General features: G+C 39.5%; 1 protein-coding gene across 7 annotated transcripts in view; it reads right to left on the reverse strand.

The window, feature by feature from the left end:
- Positions 1-17,989, reverse strand: part of adgrl3.1 (adhesion G protein-coupled receptor L3.1) — a 103,793-nt gene that overhangs the window by 58,063 nt on the left and 27,741 nt on the right. For all 7 annotated transcript variants that reach the window (XM_026359773.1, XM_026359779.1, XM_026359775.1 and 4 more), the window contains one exon: positions 11,655-11,868. In XM_026359773.1, coding sequence (XP_026215558.1) covers positions 11,655-11,868 — 214 coding nt within the window. The remainder of the gene's footprint in view (positions 1-11,654; positions 11,869-17,989) is intronic.

Consider the following 17,989-nt stretch of genomic DNA (forward strand, 5'->3'; position numbering starts at 1 on the left):
GAGAAAGCAGCGACGCTGCAGTGGGTGCTGCTGTTGTTCTTGTCTCTGATGTTTTTTTTACTTTGTTTGGCAGACCTCCCTTCACTCCATCTCTGTTTCTATTCCTCATATAAACATAACCGACTGAATGATGATTTGATGAGCCTGACGCTGGATGTGTGCCGGTATGTGTGTGAATATGTGCTAGCACATACAGATGTAAAATGGAATAAATATTTCAGTGCGTGTGTGTGTGTGTGTGTGTGTGTGTGTGTGTGCCTGTTATGCGTGTTTGTGCTCGAGTGCAGATGTGTTGAAGAACTATATAATTACAGAGCAAGTGAGAGCTGGGAACTAATCCCCATGAGTTGAAAGAGGTGTCTGAGAGTGAGTGACGCACAAAGCTTCAGCACAGTCCTCAGGAATCAACACTGAAATACAGTCAAACCATCCTGCAACATTGACTGAGTCATCAACAACACTCGGTAAACATGCTTAAACTTTCTGGAATGATGTCTATATATACATACACATATATATATATATACACATATATATATATATATATATATATACACTATAGCTGAATTACATGATCTGAACACCCATGTATCCAAATCCGGGGATAATGCTCTCAAAATTTCCACAGGGGAAAAAAAAAAGTACTTTGTGCACTCTACCTATTATAAATTTCATCTATTGTGTGACGCAACAGCTGACAGCCTTCACGCAAAATGATAATGATAAGTGATTGCCTCAATCTCAATTTACCTGTACTGCGCCTGGCTGGGTAAACTACTGTATGAGAGTCTATTATTCAGCGAGTAGTGAATGAGGAAATGATTTCATCCCCAGTACAGTAACACACTTAGAAATGCTGCAGTCACAGTCCATAATTAGCATATTGATGCTGCATGCTCAGTAACTCATGTTGACACATGTTAAACATGATCATGTTGATCACTGCATTACATTCATGTTGGTAGACACCAAATATGGGGTACAGCATCTTATGCAAGTACAACAAGAGGGGTCAGGGGCTAACCCTACGATTAATGACCAACTAACCATCAAAGAAGCTAAAACTAAGAAAGTCTTCCTTATTGAGCTACATTGAAATATAATAACCGTGTTGAGTTACCGTGTCACCTCAGGTTAGGTTCATTTGATGATGAAGACCATAAGATTTGGTTGAAAACACCAGAAAAAGTTAGTGAGCAGAACTTGAATTAACAACATTTTGTTCAGCTACTCAAATATTCCCTATTTTGTCTCTGTCTTGTTTTTGACAGATTTAGCATAGCTTCATGAGTAATTCAGTATACGAATTTGTTTGCAGTCAGGACATCTTTGCATCTGTTCCACTACCTTATGTGACTCAGTGCAGTCTGTCTTTCAGCATTTATTAAATCAGTCTTTCAAAGAAAAAAAATAAAAATCCACCCCTTCCCGGGGTTTACATTGCACATTCTGAGACTAATCTGCGTTGACTACAGCATTGTCTAATACACACAGAAACCTGTGATTTGAACCAAATTGTAGAACTACTTCCTGAGCAAAGGAGGAAAAAAAAGAATCAGTACTGATTAAACACTGTTTACACCTGATTACTCAAAATCCAATCCCAACCAATTAACATTACCATCAATACAAAACATAAGATACAAAGAATATTGCTTTCAAACATTTATCAGAGAACAACGTGTCTACCTTTTAGCAGATGCTTTAGTAATGCACTGTATTTATCTTCCACCATTGTAATTTAATGAATTCTCTGTGTGAAATGTTTGTTTTTTTCAACTTTGAAAACTGAACCTCTCAATATGCAAGAACTGAGCTCACTATTTTCTATATGGCTTTGTATGGAGACATGTCTTGGTAGAGCTCCCTCTGACAGCTGTGCAATGGTCAGAAGAGGCGATGTGGACTTATTCTACCATCTTATTTCTGTTCACCCACACTGTGAGGTAACTTGTCGAAAACAGAGTGGGAAAAAAAAAAACATTTTCTGCTTTTGACAGTTGAATTCATACATAAATCTAAGGCTGGCAACATGGGGAAATGGGTGAGGATGGCTGTGTTCCCTCACGATACCAATTATTTGAAACAGCAATATAATAAGCAGAAGGTAAAGGAGTCGATATTACCATAGTGATATTCAGTTATGTATCACATGAATGTGTTTGGCTTGTGAGCATGTCTTTGTTCATTTTCAGTGCAGTATAAATGAAATGACCTTTACAGATTATATATTTTTAAATATCTTGTCCTACATAAAGAGTTCCCCTACTGTTCATTTCATTTTGCTGCAGTTCTATAGGACAAAAATAAACCTTAGGCAGCATTTGGTTCCACAAACAATCAGATAAAACACGACCTGAGTAGGGTTATTGGTTGATAATGCCACTATAAATTACACAACATTAGTAGTTCAAATAAAAGTACAACAAATTCAGCATTGTAAAATTGGCTCTTTGGTAACTCTAAGATTATTTCCCAGGATAAAAATAAAGATAGAGTTTATAAGCTTGTAACACATTCTGAAGAGAAATTTAATTGAAATCCCCAGACTGGGAAAAAATTGAAGAGAGAGAATTGAGCAGCTGGAAAAACATAAAATAAAAAAAAAAGTTTGTGAAAATAACAAAAGGGTGGGGAGAGGTGATTTCACATGGCTCTTTATGTCCAGTGGGACTTCAGGAAACCCATTTGACGGCAGACAGAGCATAGTTACTGTATCTCGGTACAGGATAAAAAGCTGTTAGGCTGGCCATGCTCTCTCTATCGCTCTCACACACACCACATATGAGCTTCTGCTGGCCTCATTTCAGTTTTATTAGCTCCCTGATGTAGTTATACACACATATACAGTACAGTAGGTTGTTTGGAGATGGGCAAATGGTGGGGTGGGAATGGCTGCCAAAGGAATCCATTAAAACAGGAGAGAGGAATAAAAAAAAAAAAAAAGGAGAGAGGGACCGCGGAAAGATGCAGAGGAACTAGGATGTACTGTAGTATGTAACTGAAAAGTGATGCAGGAATTGTGATTGACAGAGGTAAGGAAAAGGCAGCAAAAGACGGGTGTCTGTGTGCGTTTGGGTATATGTGTTTGTATGAGGAAGTCTGTGTATATGTCTACCATGGGGTATAGTGAAGCAGACACAGCACATCCAGTGCCAGCACCACTATACCACACTTATAAAGAAATGACAGATCTGTCTCTCTCTTTCTCTTTCTCCCACACACACATACACACACTAACATACTCCTCTGCGGTCCCTGAATGCGTTTTCTGTCAGCTCTCGGAACAGCCTGTCAGACAATCCACAGGTAAAATAATGTTGTTTTCCCTACTGGGAGAAAGCTTTGAAATGTGTTACATTATTAATATTGGGCTGGAGGGTGTCTTTCTCTTCATTCTGAACATGTATGTCACTTTTGACGTATAAGATTCAATATACACTATGTATACCATGTATACTGTATATGTTGGGTGTCCAATGTGTCAAACAAGCCGTATATATAGCACCTGGTATTCTTATGCATGTGCTTCGGGAATATGAACTATAGGCTGACAGATGTCAGTGTTGAAAAATAACTGATAGACAGACAAGTGTGCTTGAAAAACAAAATAAAATTTTGATATTGACTCCAGTCCAACAAATTGCAGTCATGTCAATAGAATCACTCACCTAGCACATTTTGGTAAACTGATAAAATGTTAGTTAAACAATCGAGCAATAGAGAATCAGCATCCATTCCTGCAGCCTGCATAATGCCTCTGACAAGACAGCATATACTGTACGTTTTCTATGGCTCCTGAAGAGGGATTTTTTTTTTTAGGCTAAAGGCAACTGAGGATAAATCCCAACTGGCTGGAAAAAATACACATAGCACACAAAAATGCATGGAAATACTTCATGCCCTATAACTTTCTAGAAGGCTGGTGGCCAAATACAGTTTTTTAAGCTTCACCATCTTTCCTTTCCTCTCCCCTCCTCTTCCAGTGGTAACCATGGCAACTTCCACGTCGTCCAATTCCAGGACACGAGAGGAGTCTTCCCCCTCGTTCCACCAAGCAACATTCCTCTGCTGACATCCCTGTGTCTTTCTGTGCCTTGCATCTGTGTGTGCATGTGTGCGTTTCTCTATACGACACCCCTCTTTCCACTGTTTAATCCATGTCCACCTGCTTGCACAAACTCCAAATCCTCCTAAAAGCTAAAAGACGAGTAGTATTTCAGACAGCTGGGCTGTCTCTCCAGGTTGGTGAAAAGCAGAGGAGCGTGTAAGACACCATTGCCGTCAAGACGACTGAGCCACACCACACCGAGGTACTGTCTCGTAGGATTTAGTCAGCCTCCCATCACGATGCACAAAATGCATGCTGGTGTGTGTGTATGCATGTTTGTGCATTTGCAGGGGAACGCGAACTGCTCCTTTTGTCCTAGTCTGATTTTGCGTGTCAATGTCAAAGTATCAAGTCACTCAGAAAGTCAGTCACTGCATGTCTGAGGCACTGACTCACATGTTAGACTCTGGATGTGTCACACCTTCTGTGTATGTGTGTGTGTGCATGTGTGTGTGTGTAGGAGAGAGAAAGGGTATGTTGTGTCTAGACCATTCTCAGGCAGCCATGTAAGTTAGGTGCTTGGTGAAGCATGATAACTAAGGTTAGCAGAGCTGTGGCAACAGTGGAAAAAGGGTCACACAGTGGCGACCTTGACATGTGGAAGTACAGAGACTGTGGGAGAAACAGCACAGGTGTCAGTCAGGATAAAGGCATGTTAGTGTGCGAGCGGGGAAGATGGAGGACAATGCTGCCATGTTAAGGCACAATAATATTTTGATGACGGGATTACAAAGACTTGCGTTCAACGATGTCACAAAATCTGGAGGAAAGTTTCTGTACAAAGTATCTACGCAATGATCTGTCCATATTTAAGTGTCTCTTCATCTTCAAGTTCCCACTCAATATATTCATCTAACTGTGTGTGTGTGTGTGTGTGTGTGTGTGTGTGTGTGTGCGCATATGTGTGTGGGCCCTAATTACCGCACTGAGCAAGGGTGACAGTTGGGCCCCCAGGGTGCCGCAAGGCATCTCATGTAACCGTGGTGAATATGGGTGGCAGCACATACACACAGGCATCCACCAACACACATACAGATTAAGTAGGACGTTTCCAGATATGACCTCATTTAGTAGAAAGCATGGTATTAAATGGAAGAGGGAAAGGAGAATAATGAACAGGTGGAAGGCAGAAAAAGTCAGATATATGTGTAATAACAAGACATAATTGATAATCTTAAGAGAGTGCTGCTAATAGATAACACACACACACACACACACACACACACACACACACACACACACTGCCTCAGTGCAGAACTTTAGTTTTGCAGATAATATCTTTTGTGCTCAGAGTCACTGGACTGAAATAATGATGAACATTTATGTAAAGTTAGCACATTTTTTAAACTGTGTCCCTGTGATTATCTGCTCCATCTCTCTCCTCTTCCCCTTCTGTGTTTACAGAGATGAATTCAACAAAGTTAAACAGGGATGACATACAGAGTTCAGATATGCCTGAAAGAAAGTGCCAGACAGTGTGGCATAGTACAGTTACACAGTCCCGGGCTGCAGCATACGGCTAGCACTAGATTTCAGTCTATAATTCAAGTGGTTTTCTATAATTCAGTCAAAGGAAAAGAACTTCAGAGGTTTCTTTAAAGTCTCCAGTGTGAATGGTTGAAACATGAGGGTGCACACTGGCTAACACACATACAGGCGTGTGTACAACTATACATGTACACACATGGACACGTGTGTATACACACACACACACACAATCTTGCTCACACACTTGCATACAGTGCTGCTTTGAAGGCTCAGACTCTAAAGAGACAGACGGCCAGAAAAAAACTCGACCGAGCTTGAGAACTGATGAGCACAGCCGTCAATTTCTCTATGAATTTATATTCATTGGTGTGTGTGTAATCATGAGTGTGTAAAAGGCTAGTGCACCATTATGTGTTTATAGTGATGATGTATTCATAGAAGAAGCTAAAGTCTGGGGTTGAAAGCCCCATTATGTAACACTCTTACATTAAAAAGAAGCTTCACAATTATTCTGACGATATACTGACTTGTAACATGGCGAATGGCTGCACTATGGCTGACTCTGAATTCACTATATGGTGCACAACTGCTGCTATCAATACTACGATGCACTGCTCCCCATTTTAAACATAACGTGGCTCAAAAACGGATCTGTGAAGACGCAATGTGACGCTGATTATTGAGTGTCCAAAGTCTTAATTTGCTCTTCACTTTCGTGTGCACTACTTAGTGTTCATTATATAGGGAGTAGGAAGTGAATAGGGAGTGATTTTGGAAACAGTCCATGTGTGTGTGTGTGTGCATAATGTCACTTTGAAATCCCATCCCCAAAGACATCTTGGGAGAACTGCATAAAACGTTATGTCACACACAACAGCAGCAAGCTCACCCCAATGTGGCAGAGGCAACAGTCTTAGACAAACAAAGCTGTAAGGGTTACAACAAAGTTATGCCTTTAAGTCAAACCATAAACCACTTATTACCAGTTACAGTGTCCTAGTGTATTATTTACAAACAAGGTTTAGAAAGAAGGGTCAAAACACTACTGGTATTTCAGAATATCTGCACAAAAGTGAATTACAGCATCTTCTATATATGAGTGGCACATTTGGCCAAGATGGAGTCAAAATATAGACTTCATTTTGTAAAGTAGGAAACATTGTGCATCCCATGAAACATGTCCTTGAAGGCTCAACTCCACCAACCCCCTAGGCTAGGACAGGTAAAAAAGTGAATGAAATAACAGAAAAGGACGATGAAAACTAAAACAGATGGTAAAGGATAAAGGAAAAGACTGCGAGGGGTAAGGCATACAAAGCAATTTGTGGTCCAAAAAAAAAAAAAAAATACACAAATGGAGATATCAAGAATGTGACAGAAAGGAGAATAATAAATGAAGCATGTTGTTATTTAACACTTTCAAAAGCAAGGGAGAAAAGGAGCGCGCGAGAGAAGGGAGAACAACTTCCTACCCTTGTCTTTCTTGTCAAAGTGGTTTCCCTTTGTGTTGAGGGACTTCTTCAAGAGCAATGGGAAGGGAGCGAAAAGGGAGAGCAATAGAGAGAACGAAAGGGGCAAACAAGGTGACAAGGTGGGAGAGGTAGTATAAAGGTGTCAGGGGAAAGTCTGTTTGAAGTCCAGAAGTAATTTTCCAACATGGTAGCTGTGGCAGGGGGTAGCAAAGCACGTTTTTATTTTTTATTTTTTTATGTGCCTGTGTGCACTGCCTACACATTCTTCAGTGTCTCCACACTTGCAGACTAAAGTGCCCGAATCCATGTGTGTGAGATTGAGAGACAGAATGAGAGAGAGAGCGAGCGTGCTGAAAGGTACTCGGTCCATGAAGCACTCAAGTATCAGTAAGGGACAAGGAGTGCACTATGAAGCATCTCCGTAGAACCCATCAAGTCACTTTTATGTCAATAGATCGCTATAACTTGCAAGCATTCTACCATTTTTGGCTTGCAGCTCTCTCTCTCAGTGCACAATTGAACAACTCAAACCTTCGAATGCTTAGGTTGTCCAAATATAACTCTCCCCAGTGGCAATTTAATGTACAGTCACCCTTACCATATCCTAGCTGGAGCCAAAGGAGTTGCTTTAACAATACGGTGAAATTGATCGTGATTTTTAGGAAAACATTGAAGGGCACTTCTCCCAGTAACCTAATAGAACAATACAGACATAAAAAAAATGCTCAGTAGCCATTTTGAAATAGAAGTGCTTCAGTTCAAAACCAGATAAAACTGAGTGAGTCATTGAACTGAGGCCAGTATATTGCTAAAACAGATTAGGCGTAACTTTCATGGCCACGGCTTCGTTTCCCCTTCAACCCAGTGTATCCCAATGGGAAGATAATCTGGGAAATGCAGCGATATCAGGTCCTCTCTAGGTTGCCTGAGAAGCCTTGTGAGACCCTCTGGAGATATGAGGCTTTGATATCAAGACCAATTATGTGGTATGGGTGCACACACACACACACACACACACACGCACACACACACACACACACACACACACACACACACACACAAACATATGCACACACATGCATGCACACACGATCCTTGGCCTTGGAGAGTGGTAGAGTGGAAAACAAAGAGAGAAGGTGATACTGAGGAAACACTGGGCAGGCGGAACATGCTCTGATTTTATCAGCCAGTGAAGTTGAGCTTGAAAGCCAGAGATGATACAGACATAGAGGGAATGAGAGAGTGGGTACCAGACAGACTGAAACGGACTGAAGAACATGAGTGTGTGAGCACTGGGAAAGAGCTAAATGCACACTCACACACAGAAACCCACAGCGATGTAAGCAAAAAGCCCCTAAAAACTCTTCAACATGTATACACTTACACACGCAGTATAGTATTTTGTGCACAGACACAAACAGTGGCTAAGTCAGACACACACACACACACGCAGACACACTCAATGTGATAAACAGTTGTTTCCGGTCTGAGTCACCTCCACAGAGGATCCCTTAAGATTAAGTTTGGCCTCTGGCTCTGCTAATTGGAGCTTAAAGTCTGGTGTAGCCCCTGGGCGGTGTATGCTATGTGTGGCACGCGCTGTGTGTATCCGCGTATGTGTGTGTGTGTGTGTGTGTGTGCATGTGTATAAATTATGGATGGCAAGGGCTGGAGGAGAGTGGCCACACAAGCTGCAGCTGCCAGAGCGAGTGGAGAGACCGAAACCAACGCCGGAGCAATCGCAATCAGAGCACCGCCACATGACACAGACAGGTGGTTTGGTAGAGAGAGAGAGAGACAGACAGAGGAGTGAGCGAGCGAGACAAAGATGACGGCAATATTGAGACAGAAAAAAAAAGATGAGAGTGAAAATAATTGGACAGCAGGAAAGAGAGCACTCAAAGTCAGAGTAACATGTGATCTGAAAAACTGAGATACTAATGGTGACATTAATGAATTATTTATATCCAGTCATTCTCATTACATAGAGCATTGCTTTCCCCTCATTGCTATTTTTGGCCTGCTATTATTTTCCAGTTAGTTCTCATACCTGTTCCAGTACAAAAAGCCAAAAGACAACTACTTAAAGCTGCATTACCAAAGCATAACTTTAGCAACTTTGTCAACAAAGTAAATAGAGTCAATGACTATAGAGTCAGCATGAACACAAGCTCACTCAAATAATCAGTGAAATTACACTTATCCCTTATTAAAGTACCATATAATCTGTAATAGTAGTAAGGATCTATGAGAATACAATGAGACAGCATTATACATTTGACACTGTTAGGTATTTTGGAGAAATAGTTGTAGAGGTTTTAAATAATCAATGAAATAACACGTTAGAAATTAATCACATTCCAGACCTGGTGTAGTGAGAATAAGATAAAACAGATAAAAAAGTAGCTGGTGCTGTGCAAATTTCAGCACCAGGGAGGCGAGGAGGCAAAGACCAAGCACAGGGAGCTAACACAGCAATACTCTAGTGTCGGCCTCACTCCATTGGCTTCCATAAAATGTAGAATTCAATATAAAGTTCTGGTTATTACTCATCAGGCTCCACATGATGAAGCATCTAAGTACATTTCTGATTTGTTGTGTCCATACAGAAATGAAATTCTCTCAGACCAGCTAACCAGTGTTACTGGATGTTACAATAGTTTTAAATAAAACCTCACTTACACAAAATTTTAGATCTTTTAGTTACTTATAGTTTAATGGTATTTTGCATATTGCTGTAGCCTTCGATCGCACTAGCCAGCTGTAGATAACGTTCTATGTCTATGTCTATTTTCCACTTTCAACTCTTTTTATGCTGCAACGTTGTTATATACTATACATTTGTGAAAGTGGGTAATGTGTGAGTAACACAGAACATAACACTGATACAGCAGGCTGACTATTACATCAACAGTTGACACTGCACACCTACTGGAGTTAGGATCTCTGGGACTGAGAGACATATGTCTCTTCTTATGCAGAAACAGAAACAAAGTCATGGGCAGCCTTCTTAACTTTACTCCTGTACAAGTCGATTATCTTATTAGCTTATAATGTTGCCTCCCTTCATACCATGCGCAATACTGTTGCCCATCTGAAAAAGAAGGCCCTGAATCAGAGGCGCTAGCTCCACGGTACAATTCACAAATCTGTTACTTAAAGCAGACATAGGAAAGGAGGTGGCATTCCACTAATGTAGATTAATCTTGCCCAGCCTGCAAACACAGTTTATTAATGTATTAAAAGGTCCTCCATAATGTTAAAACATCATATTATTCATCATTAATGGAACAAAACAAGAACAACCCCAGGTTTCTTTTCCGCACTGTAGCCAGGCTATAAAAGAGTCATAACTCTATTGAATCCCCTTAACTCTCTGCAGCAAATAAAATCATAACTAATACAGAAAAAATCAGAGCCTCCCTGTCACTGGCACAGATGGATCATCATGTAAAACAGCTCTAGATTTAGCTGTTAGACCGCTGTCCCATCTAGACTGCTTCTTACCCATACAGTAGATCACACTTAGTTAATTTCAACCATTATTTAATCGAAACCATCTACATATTGGTTAGACCACCTACTGACTAGACTGCTCATAGATGTTTTACCTTCAATCAGCACGTCCATATAGGATCAGTTCAATTTCTGAATCTTCCATGCAAACAAAGGTTCGTTTTGGAGTTCCACCAGGTTCAGTGCTTAGATCGATATTCTTCATTTCATAAATGTCTCCTCATGGCAATATTATAAGAAAACACTCATAACAATATAAGGTTTTCCAGATTTGAAGACCCAGATACGAAGACGTGGTTTTCAAATATTCTACATCTATATTTAGACAAGTGAGAGGTTGTTCTGTTTGGACCACAAAACTTCAGAAACTAATACAGAAAAAAACTCAAACAATAGAAAACTCATTTAGTAACTCTGACTGACAAAGTTTAAAAACTAAACTAAAGTTTAAAACTTTCCTTTTTGATAAAGCTTTTAGTTAGAGAGGATTCTGAAGCACTCCTTAGTTACACTGCTATACACCTGGACTACTGGAGGACCTCCCCTGATACACTGAGCTACTCTCCTCTCCTCTATCCATTTATATGCCACCTTTGCATTTCATTAACTTTGTGTCCTCTTTCTCCCGTAGTTGTGCTTCTTTCTCTCCTTCTCCCTCTTGGCCAGTTTGGCCAGTGTTTGTGTCTGTACCTTTCTGTATGCATTTCCTGGCCTACCATTGAACTGTTGTTGCTTGTTGTTCTTTTTTGTTGTCTCCTCTTTCCACTCACTCTAACCAGTCAAGGCAGATGGCCTTCCACCCTAACTCTGCTGGTGGTTTCTTTCGTTTTTCTTTTTCTTCTGTCTGTCGCCTAGTGCTTGCTCATGTGAGATTTTTGGATGGTCTATTTAATTTATAGTGGTTAATTACCTAATTTTTAAGGACCTTAATGTGACTTATGTTGTTATTTGGCACCCTCGAAATTTAGAGCTCTATGGTCCCCACTGCAGCCATCAAAGCACATGGTTTTAACACGCACATTCAACATCACACCATTCACACAACCACATATACTGTACATACTAACCTGAGTGACATGATCTTGTATGCATCAGGCAGGTAGCATCGAGTGTTCTCCATCTGCGCGGGATCTGAGTCGCATATTTTGTCATCTGTGCGACCATAGTTGGCGCTCTCGATCATGATGACATCTGTGCCCGGGCAGCGCAGCTCAATGGGGTAAGACTCACATGACAGCTCCCTGCGTACCACTGCCATGGGGATAGGGGCACGGCCATGGGCTGGAAAGACAGATACACAAACACATATCGGTCAGATACGTTCTCTGATTTCATGAGAGAAGTGTTCAAGTGTTTCCAGTCTAAAGAAACACTCGAAATACAACAGTAAGAAGATTTTTTCATAAGGACATGTCCACTGTTGCAAGAGAACTGACTTGATAATTACTGCTTTGCAGTTTTACACATCATTCTAGATAGAGAGTAATTGCCTCTCAATTTCAACAGGCATTTAGTGATGCAGAGATTATTCAGAGATGTCAATGCCTAATTATTCTCAGAAGTTGTAAATTTGATGCATGCATCCCCTTCATTCTGTACTGAAATAGGAAACATGTCATTAATTCCAATGATATTGACGCTACTGATCTATCCCAGATTGTTTCTCTGCTCTTGCTATACTTCCTGCCTGGTCTAATGAGTAGAACTGATGAAGTCTCTTGGATGATGAAACGTCTGTAAGACCAAACAGAAATCAAGTTGACATTGACTTATTAAGTCTAGATATCCTATAACTTGAGAACCACAGAACCTTCTACAGCACACGTCTCGTTTGTGGTACAAAGATGCATGGAAATTTCATAGGGCGTGTTCTCTTCATTTTGTAGTCCTATCAACTTCCAAGACAAAACATATTGCAACCGAAAAGAGGGCTTCAAAAATATACAAATATAACTCTGCTTCTAGGATGATTCACCTTGGAACTTGGTACTGCGATCACACTTTTAGCTGGTAATTTCAGGTAAAGCAAAGGTTAAACAAGTTTGATATTCATGGCTCAGTTCCATCAAATGTCCCAAAATGTAATGACATTGATCGAGCATGCAAAATACAAGGACCTTGAAACTAGCTCATGGAGTTTAGATATTAAAATGCAAGTTTTAAATGTATGTGATGTCCTTTATACCTGTTCTGAAAGCATTATTATTATTATTATTATTATTATTATTATTATTATTATTATTATTATTATTATTATTATTATTATTATTATTATTATCAAGTCAACTATGTGACATTTATCTTATGCAGTTAGTCTGTCTCTTAGTTTATTTAAGTGTTTCTTTTGAATTTAGTCTTATTGCAGTATTTAAAAATGAAAACTAATCTAAGCCAATCTGGTCGAAGATAATTTATTTATTTTAACTTCTGACAACCAATCCTATTGATCTACCGAAATCAAAATTCTGGTATTCTAGCTTATCCTACTAACAGCATCCAAAATCTAAAAGAAGCATGGTACCTGCACTCAATCAACTTTATGAAAGCTGTCATACAAACAGAGCTTTTTCACACGTCCATATTGTATAATTGTGTGTTAACTAACACACCATATACATATTGTATAGTGACTAAAATGGGTAATGTGATATCAGTGGTGTGGGGCTGGCTGTTCCCAGGGGTTTTGTTTGTTGTGATGTAGCCTGGATCTTGTTATTCTCTGTTCTTGAGAGCAGCAATCCCAGGGAGAATCAGCCATCATCCCTTGATAGATAGGTTATCAGCCGAGGTGTTCACTTGTGTTTTTCAGTGTTGCCTATATCTCCTGGCTCCATTGTAACTGTACTGTATGTATCATAGTAACATTGTCATGTTGTGTGGCTTCACCAGCTGAAACACCATGTTGGAAAATGTCAGCTATATCTGAAGCAGTAAACATAATATGTATTGTCCCCATTGAATAAATATATAAATTTAAAATACATTATATTATAGGTCAGATGATTCTGACTACTTTTTCGTCATTTCTTTTTTTTTATTAAAGAGTAATTATGTTTTAGGCAAAGTCTTTCAAATCTATTTTTAAAAGCGCATACACACATACAGCACAGATCCGAATAGACAGAGAGAAATACCTGCACCTCGTACACAGACCTATATCGTCTCTGGAAAGCAAGGAACAGCACCACCTTCCTTGCTGTTACCCATCCTGGTTACCACAGCAACCCTGTCCTACCTCCCTCGGCTCCCTCATTGGCTGCACAGGGCATCACAGTTACACGAACGCCGCAAAGAATCTGAATGAGCTCAATGACACTCTGCCCGGGCTCAACTTAATACTGCCCTTCACCGCGTCGCACACAAGCACACAAACACACAAACACATGAATGAAAAATGCTCCGAGTGATGGCATGTGGAGAAAATTTACAGTCTGTGTAGCTAATATCGGTTTGGTGCTGCTTCCTGAAGGCACTACATTGATAATGGCAGGCACTAGCTTAGAGATAAGCCTGATATATAAATGACATTTACTGAAAATGTCCCTTCTAATGAACACACACACACACACACACATCTATCCCTGCAGGCTATGACTAGACCTTAAGCACACATTCAGATAGGATGTGTGTCTCAGTAGTCGGTGAGGATTTGAGGGATTTCATTCACTTTTGCGTGTCTATGAGAGGAATGCTTAGGGCAAAGGGTCATTATTGTGTTAATGTAAGTGTTAGTTTATAATTTTTCAATGGCATCATATTCACCTTTGTGAACATGAATGTAAACTTTGAAGAGAGGGTTATTGAAGCATGTAGGGATCAATACACAGTATTGTAAGGCAGCTGTCTAGACTGGCTTTGTATCAGATGTCTTACAGTGTTGCCTTACAGGGTGCCCACTGGGCATAAAGAGGGTATTATGATACAAACACACACTCACACACAGGGTTGAAATGAGGGGTCTGTCTGTATTCCAATTAAAAGCCACTCGGCTTCATAAGCAGCAGTAAATGCTTTGAGTCGCATCTAGAATCCTCTCTGATCTGTCACCTTTTAATTTATCTATTTATATCATCTGCCTCGCACATAAAACTGCACTGTCGTTAACCTGACTCATTCCGCACATATTTCTGTCTTTTCTTCCCCCTGACAAACATGGAGTCAACAGTGCCTCTTATTACAGACAGATAATGCAAGCATATTTTATTCTTCACACACATGCAATAACTTGTGATTTGGCAAGTTCATGTTAATGTGTCTGTCATTAGTTGTGTAAGTGGTGACAGAAACTTGGCAGCCATGGACAGTACAGGCAGTCTTATTCAGACACTCCCATTGCCTCAGGGGGCAGAAACAAAAGGATATTGATTTTTACATTTGGGCCAAGAACGAGAGAGTGGCGAAAGAGGTGGATAGATGGAAAGAAGATGGCAACGGCGAGAGGGAAGAGGAGAGCGATTTAAAAGGTGATCTTTCTCTTGAACTGCAAAAAGTGTTTGGCCAGTGTTTGTGTCGGAAATGTAGGTCTTCTGACTTAGTTAGAGTTAGAGTTAGAGTTTCAATGCAAATGATGTTTTAGGCTTGCTGGAGATTCACTATACTATACTGTACAAATATAATAGGAAAACCATCTGCACAATCCATTATGTGTAATTTCATTGAGGTTAACTTTTGGTTAGACTCTCTTCCATTAAAGAAGGTCTGTGACTAAAAGTTGCCCCCGATAAATTAATATTGCACACACAGTGGTGTGTAGATGTTTTTCCTATCCTAAATTAATAAATAAATAAAACTATTAAAAAACAATTATAAAGCTTCACAGTTGCACTGGCTGATTACTCCATGTCCTAGTTTCCTCAAAAGGTTGTTGTGTCATGTGTCAGACCATTGTTATCATGGTTACAATAATATGCACCCAGTCAAATACACTATTTATTGCTTTACCAAAAACTGAAATGCTCAGCTTTTAATTAATTAGCATTTTATTTTAATTTAATTTAATCAAATATTTAGGACCTGGTTATAAGGGGTTTAACTACAGGTTTAGTATGATCTATAGCTGCAAAAAAAGTATGTATTTTATGTTTTTTTGCATTAATTTGTCCTAAATTTAATCTGATCTTCGTTTAAGTCAAGAATATTAACAAATATAATGTGCCTAAAATAATAACACAAAAATTCTGATCTTTTATTTCTTTATTAAGAACAACCATAAAAAATATTGTTGTGCTAGTGGAAACCTAGTGCTAATGTGAACCCTTGGAATAAGGACCCTTGAAGCTAAGTCAGATATTGGCATGCCTGGAAACATTTGTTTTTTAAGGTGTAGATTAGAGCTACTCTGATTGACAAAAAATACTTAAACCTTTTGAGTTTGCTCTGCACAAGAAGAATGGCCAAGTCAGAGCCCAGACCTCAACCCAAAAAAGATGCTTTGGTGAGCCATGCCTCCCCAAAACGAGCTTTCGGCAGATCTACAACCAAGAATTATTGAGTCACATAAAGCTGGAAAGGGTTACAATGTGATTTCAAAGACTTGCCAGTATGCAGTAAGGCAAACAATCTACAAAGGGAGACACTTTGGGACTTTGGCTATACTCATAACCAAAAAGTGGGCGGCCAGTCAAAATGATCCCAAGAACATAACAAACACTCATTGGAACTGGCTAACATCCATGTTCATTAATCTACAGGATATAAAACATCTCAAAACAACTAGCAGGGTGTCTATGGGAGGACAACACGAAGGAAGCCGCTGCTTACTTAAAAGAACATTACTGCACATCTGAAGTTTACCAAAGAGCACATTGACACTGCCCAGCAGTATTGGAAAAATGTTTTGTGGACCGATGAAACTAAGATTGAACTATTTGGAGAGAACACAAAGCACTACATCTGGCATAAAAAAGGTCACGGCATATCATCATGAAACTGTAAGTATGGTGGAGGAAACATCATGATTGGGGCCCTGCTTTGCTGCATCAGGACGTGGCCAGCTTGCAGTGATTGAGGGGAAGATGAATTCAAAATATATCAAAAATCCTTCAGGATAATGTAAGAATGGGCAAAAATTCCTCCTGAACAATATGCAGGTCTGATCCACAGCTACAGGAAGGACCTGGTTAAGGGGGGTAGGGTGGAGTGGGAGGTGTCAAAGAGTAATTAAGTGTAAGGGTTTACATACTTTTTCCACTATCACTATGAGGTTTTTTGAATGTTCTCAATAAAGACATGAAAGGTCAGATTTATTTATTTATTTTTGTTATTTATTTTACCCTTTCTGCTAAAATGTGTGAATATTTTTGTAGAGAATGTGATTGCAACTTGAGTATGTTTTCTGATAATAATGAGGATATGTTAACAGTTAAAGTAAATGGCATGTTGCATACGTGTTGATGATATCAACATGTAGAACATATTTGTTTTTGGCCACATCAATATTATATTTTGAGGTACAACATGCAGTTTTCTGACTATGGTGTAATTAAAGTTTTTTTATGGCTGAATTTAGGCACTTAGAGCACTTGGTTGAGGTTAGAAAAAGATTATAGTCTTGTATAACAGAAAAAAATCTTTACACACTCAGTGTTTATTTAAGCCAAAGAGGTCATAATGGGTCTCCCTTTCCCAGCCCTTCATTGTTTTATACCTGTTTTATTCTATCCTGTTGCGGCCTGTACAGTGACATAGCAATTCTAAACAACTGGGAAAAGGTGACAAATTACAATCTTTTTGGTTCTGAATATTTATTAACCTTTAAACAAAACCACAGTTGTTGTCTAACTATAACCAAAGTGCTTTCCTTCCCTTGACTTAACCACACAAAAAACCTTGGAGTCAAACTTGGGGCTGTGGTGTAACAGGCATATGCTCTGCATGCCTGCCATCCACCATAACCACCTCTTTGCAATTTGAATCCCGTCAATAAAAGTGCTTCATCAAGTGCTACAAATAAATGTAACTGCATTTGCAGTTTAGCTGCATAGAAAGATACTGGATTGTTTCGTGGTATTTGTTGTAGGATTGTCAAAAAATAGCAAACTCTTATTCTTTGACCCTAGTAAATGTCTTTTGCCACAGGTTGTTTGAGGTCCATTGGATGAAGTGGTTCTTTCCAACAAATTCAAGTCCACACTATCAGGTGAAACAGTATTCACCGGAGAAATATACTCTAAAACCAGCAACTGTGATTTTTACACAAAATATCATGTTTTCCTATTCTCTTTTATTTGTCATCACATAACCCCAAAATAATGACAAGCTACAGTTTGGTGGAGAAGATGGAGTGCTCGCTGCTGTGTGTCCTCAAGCTAAACTGTCTTTGTTTCAGCTAATCCTTACTAAGTATAAACAGCATGATTTGCATATGTCGACTTATTCTTTAGACATTGATGCAAATATCTTT

Source organism: Anabas testudineus, chromosome 1 (genome assembly GCF_900324465.2).
Source record: "Anabas testudineus chromosome 1, fAnaTes1.2, whole genome shotgun sequence".
In the NCBI taxonomy this organism is placed as follows: domain Eukaryota; kingdom Metazoa; phylum Chordata; class Actinopteri; order Anabantiformes; family Anabantidae; genus Anabas; species Anabas testudineus.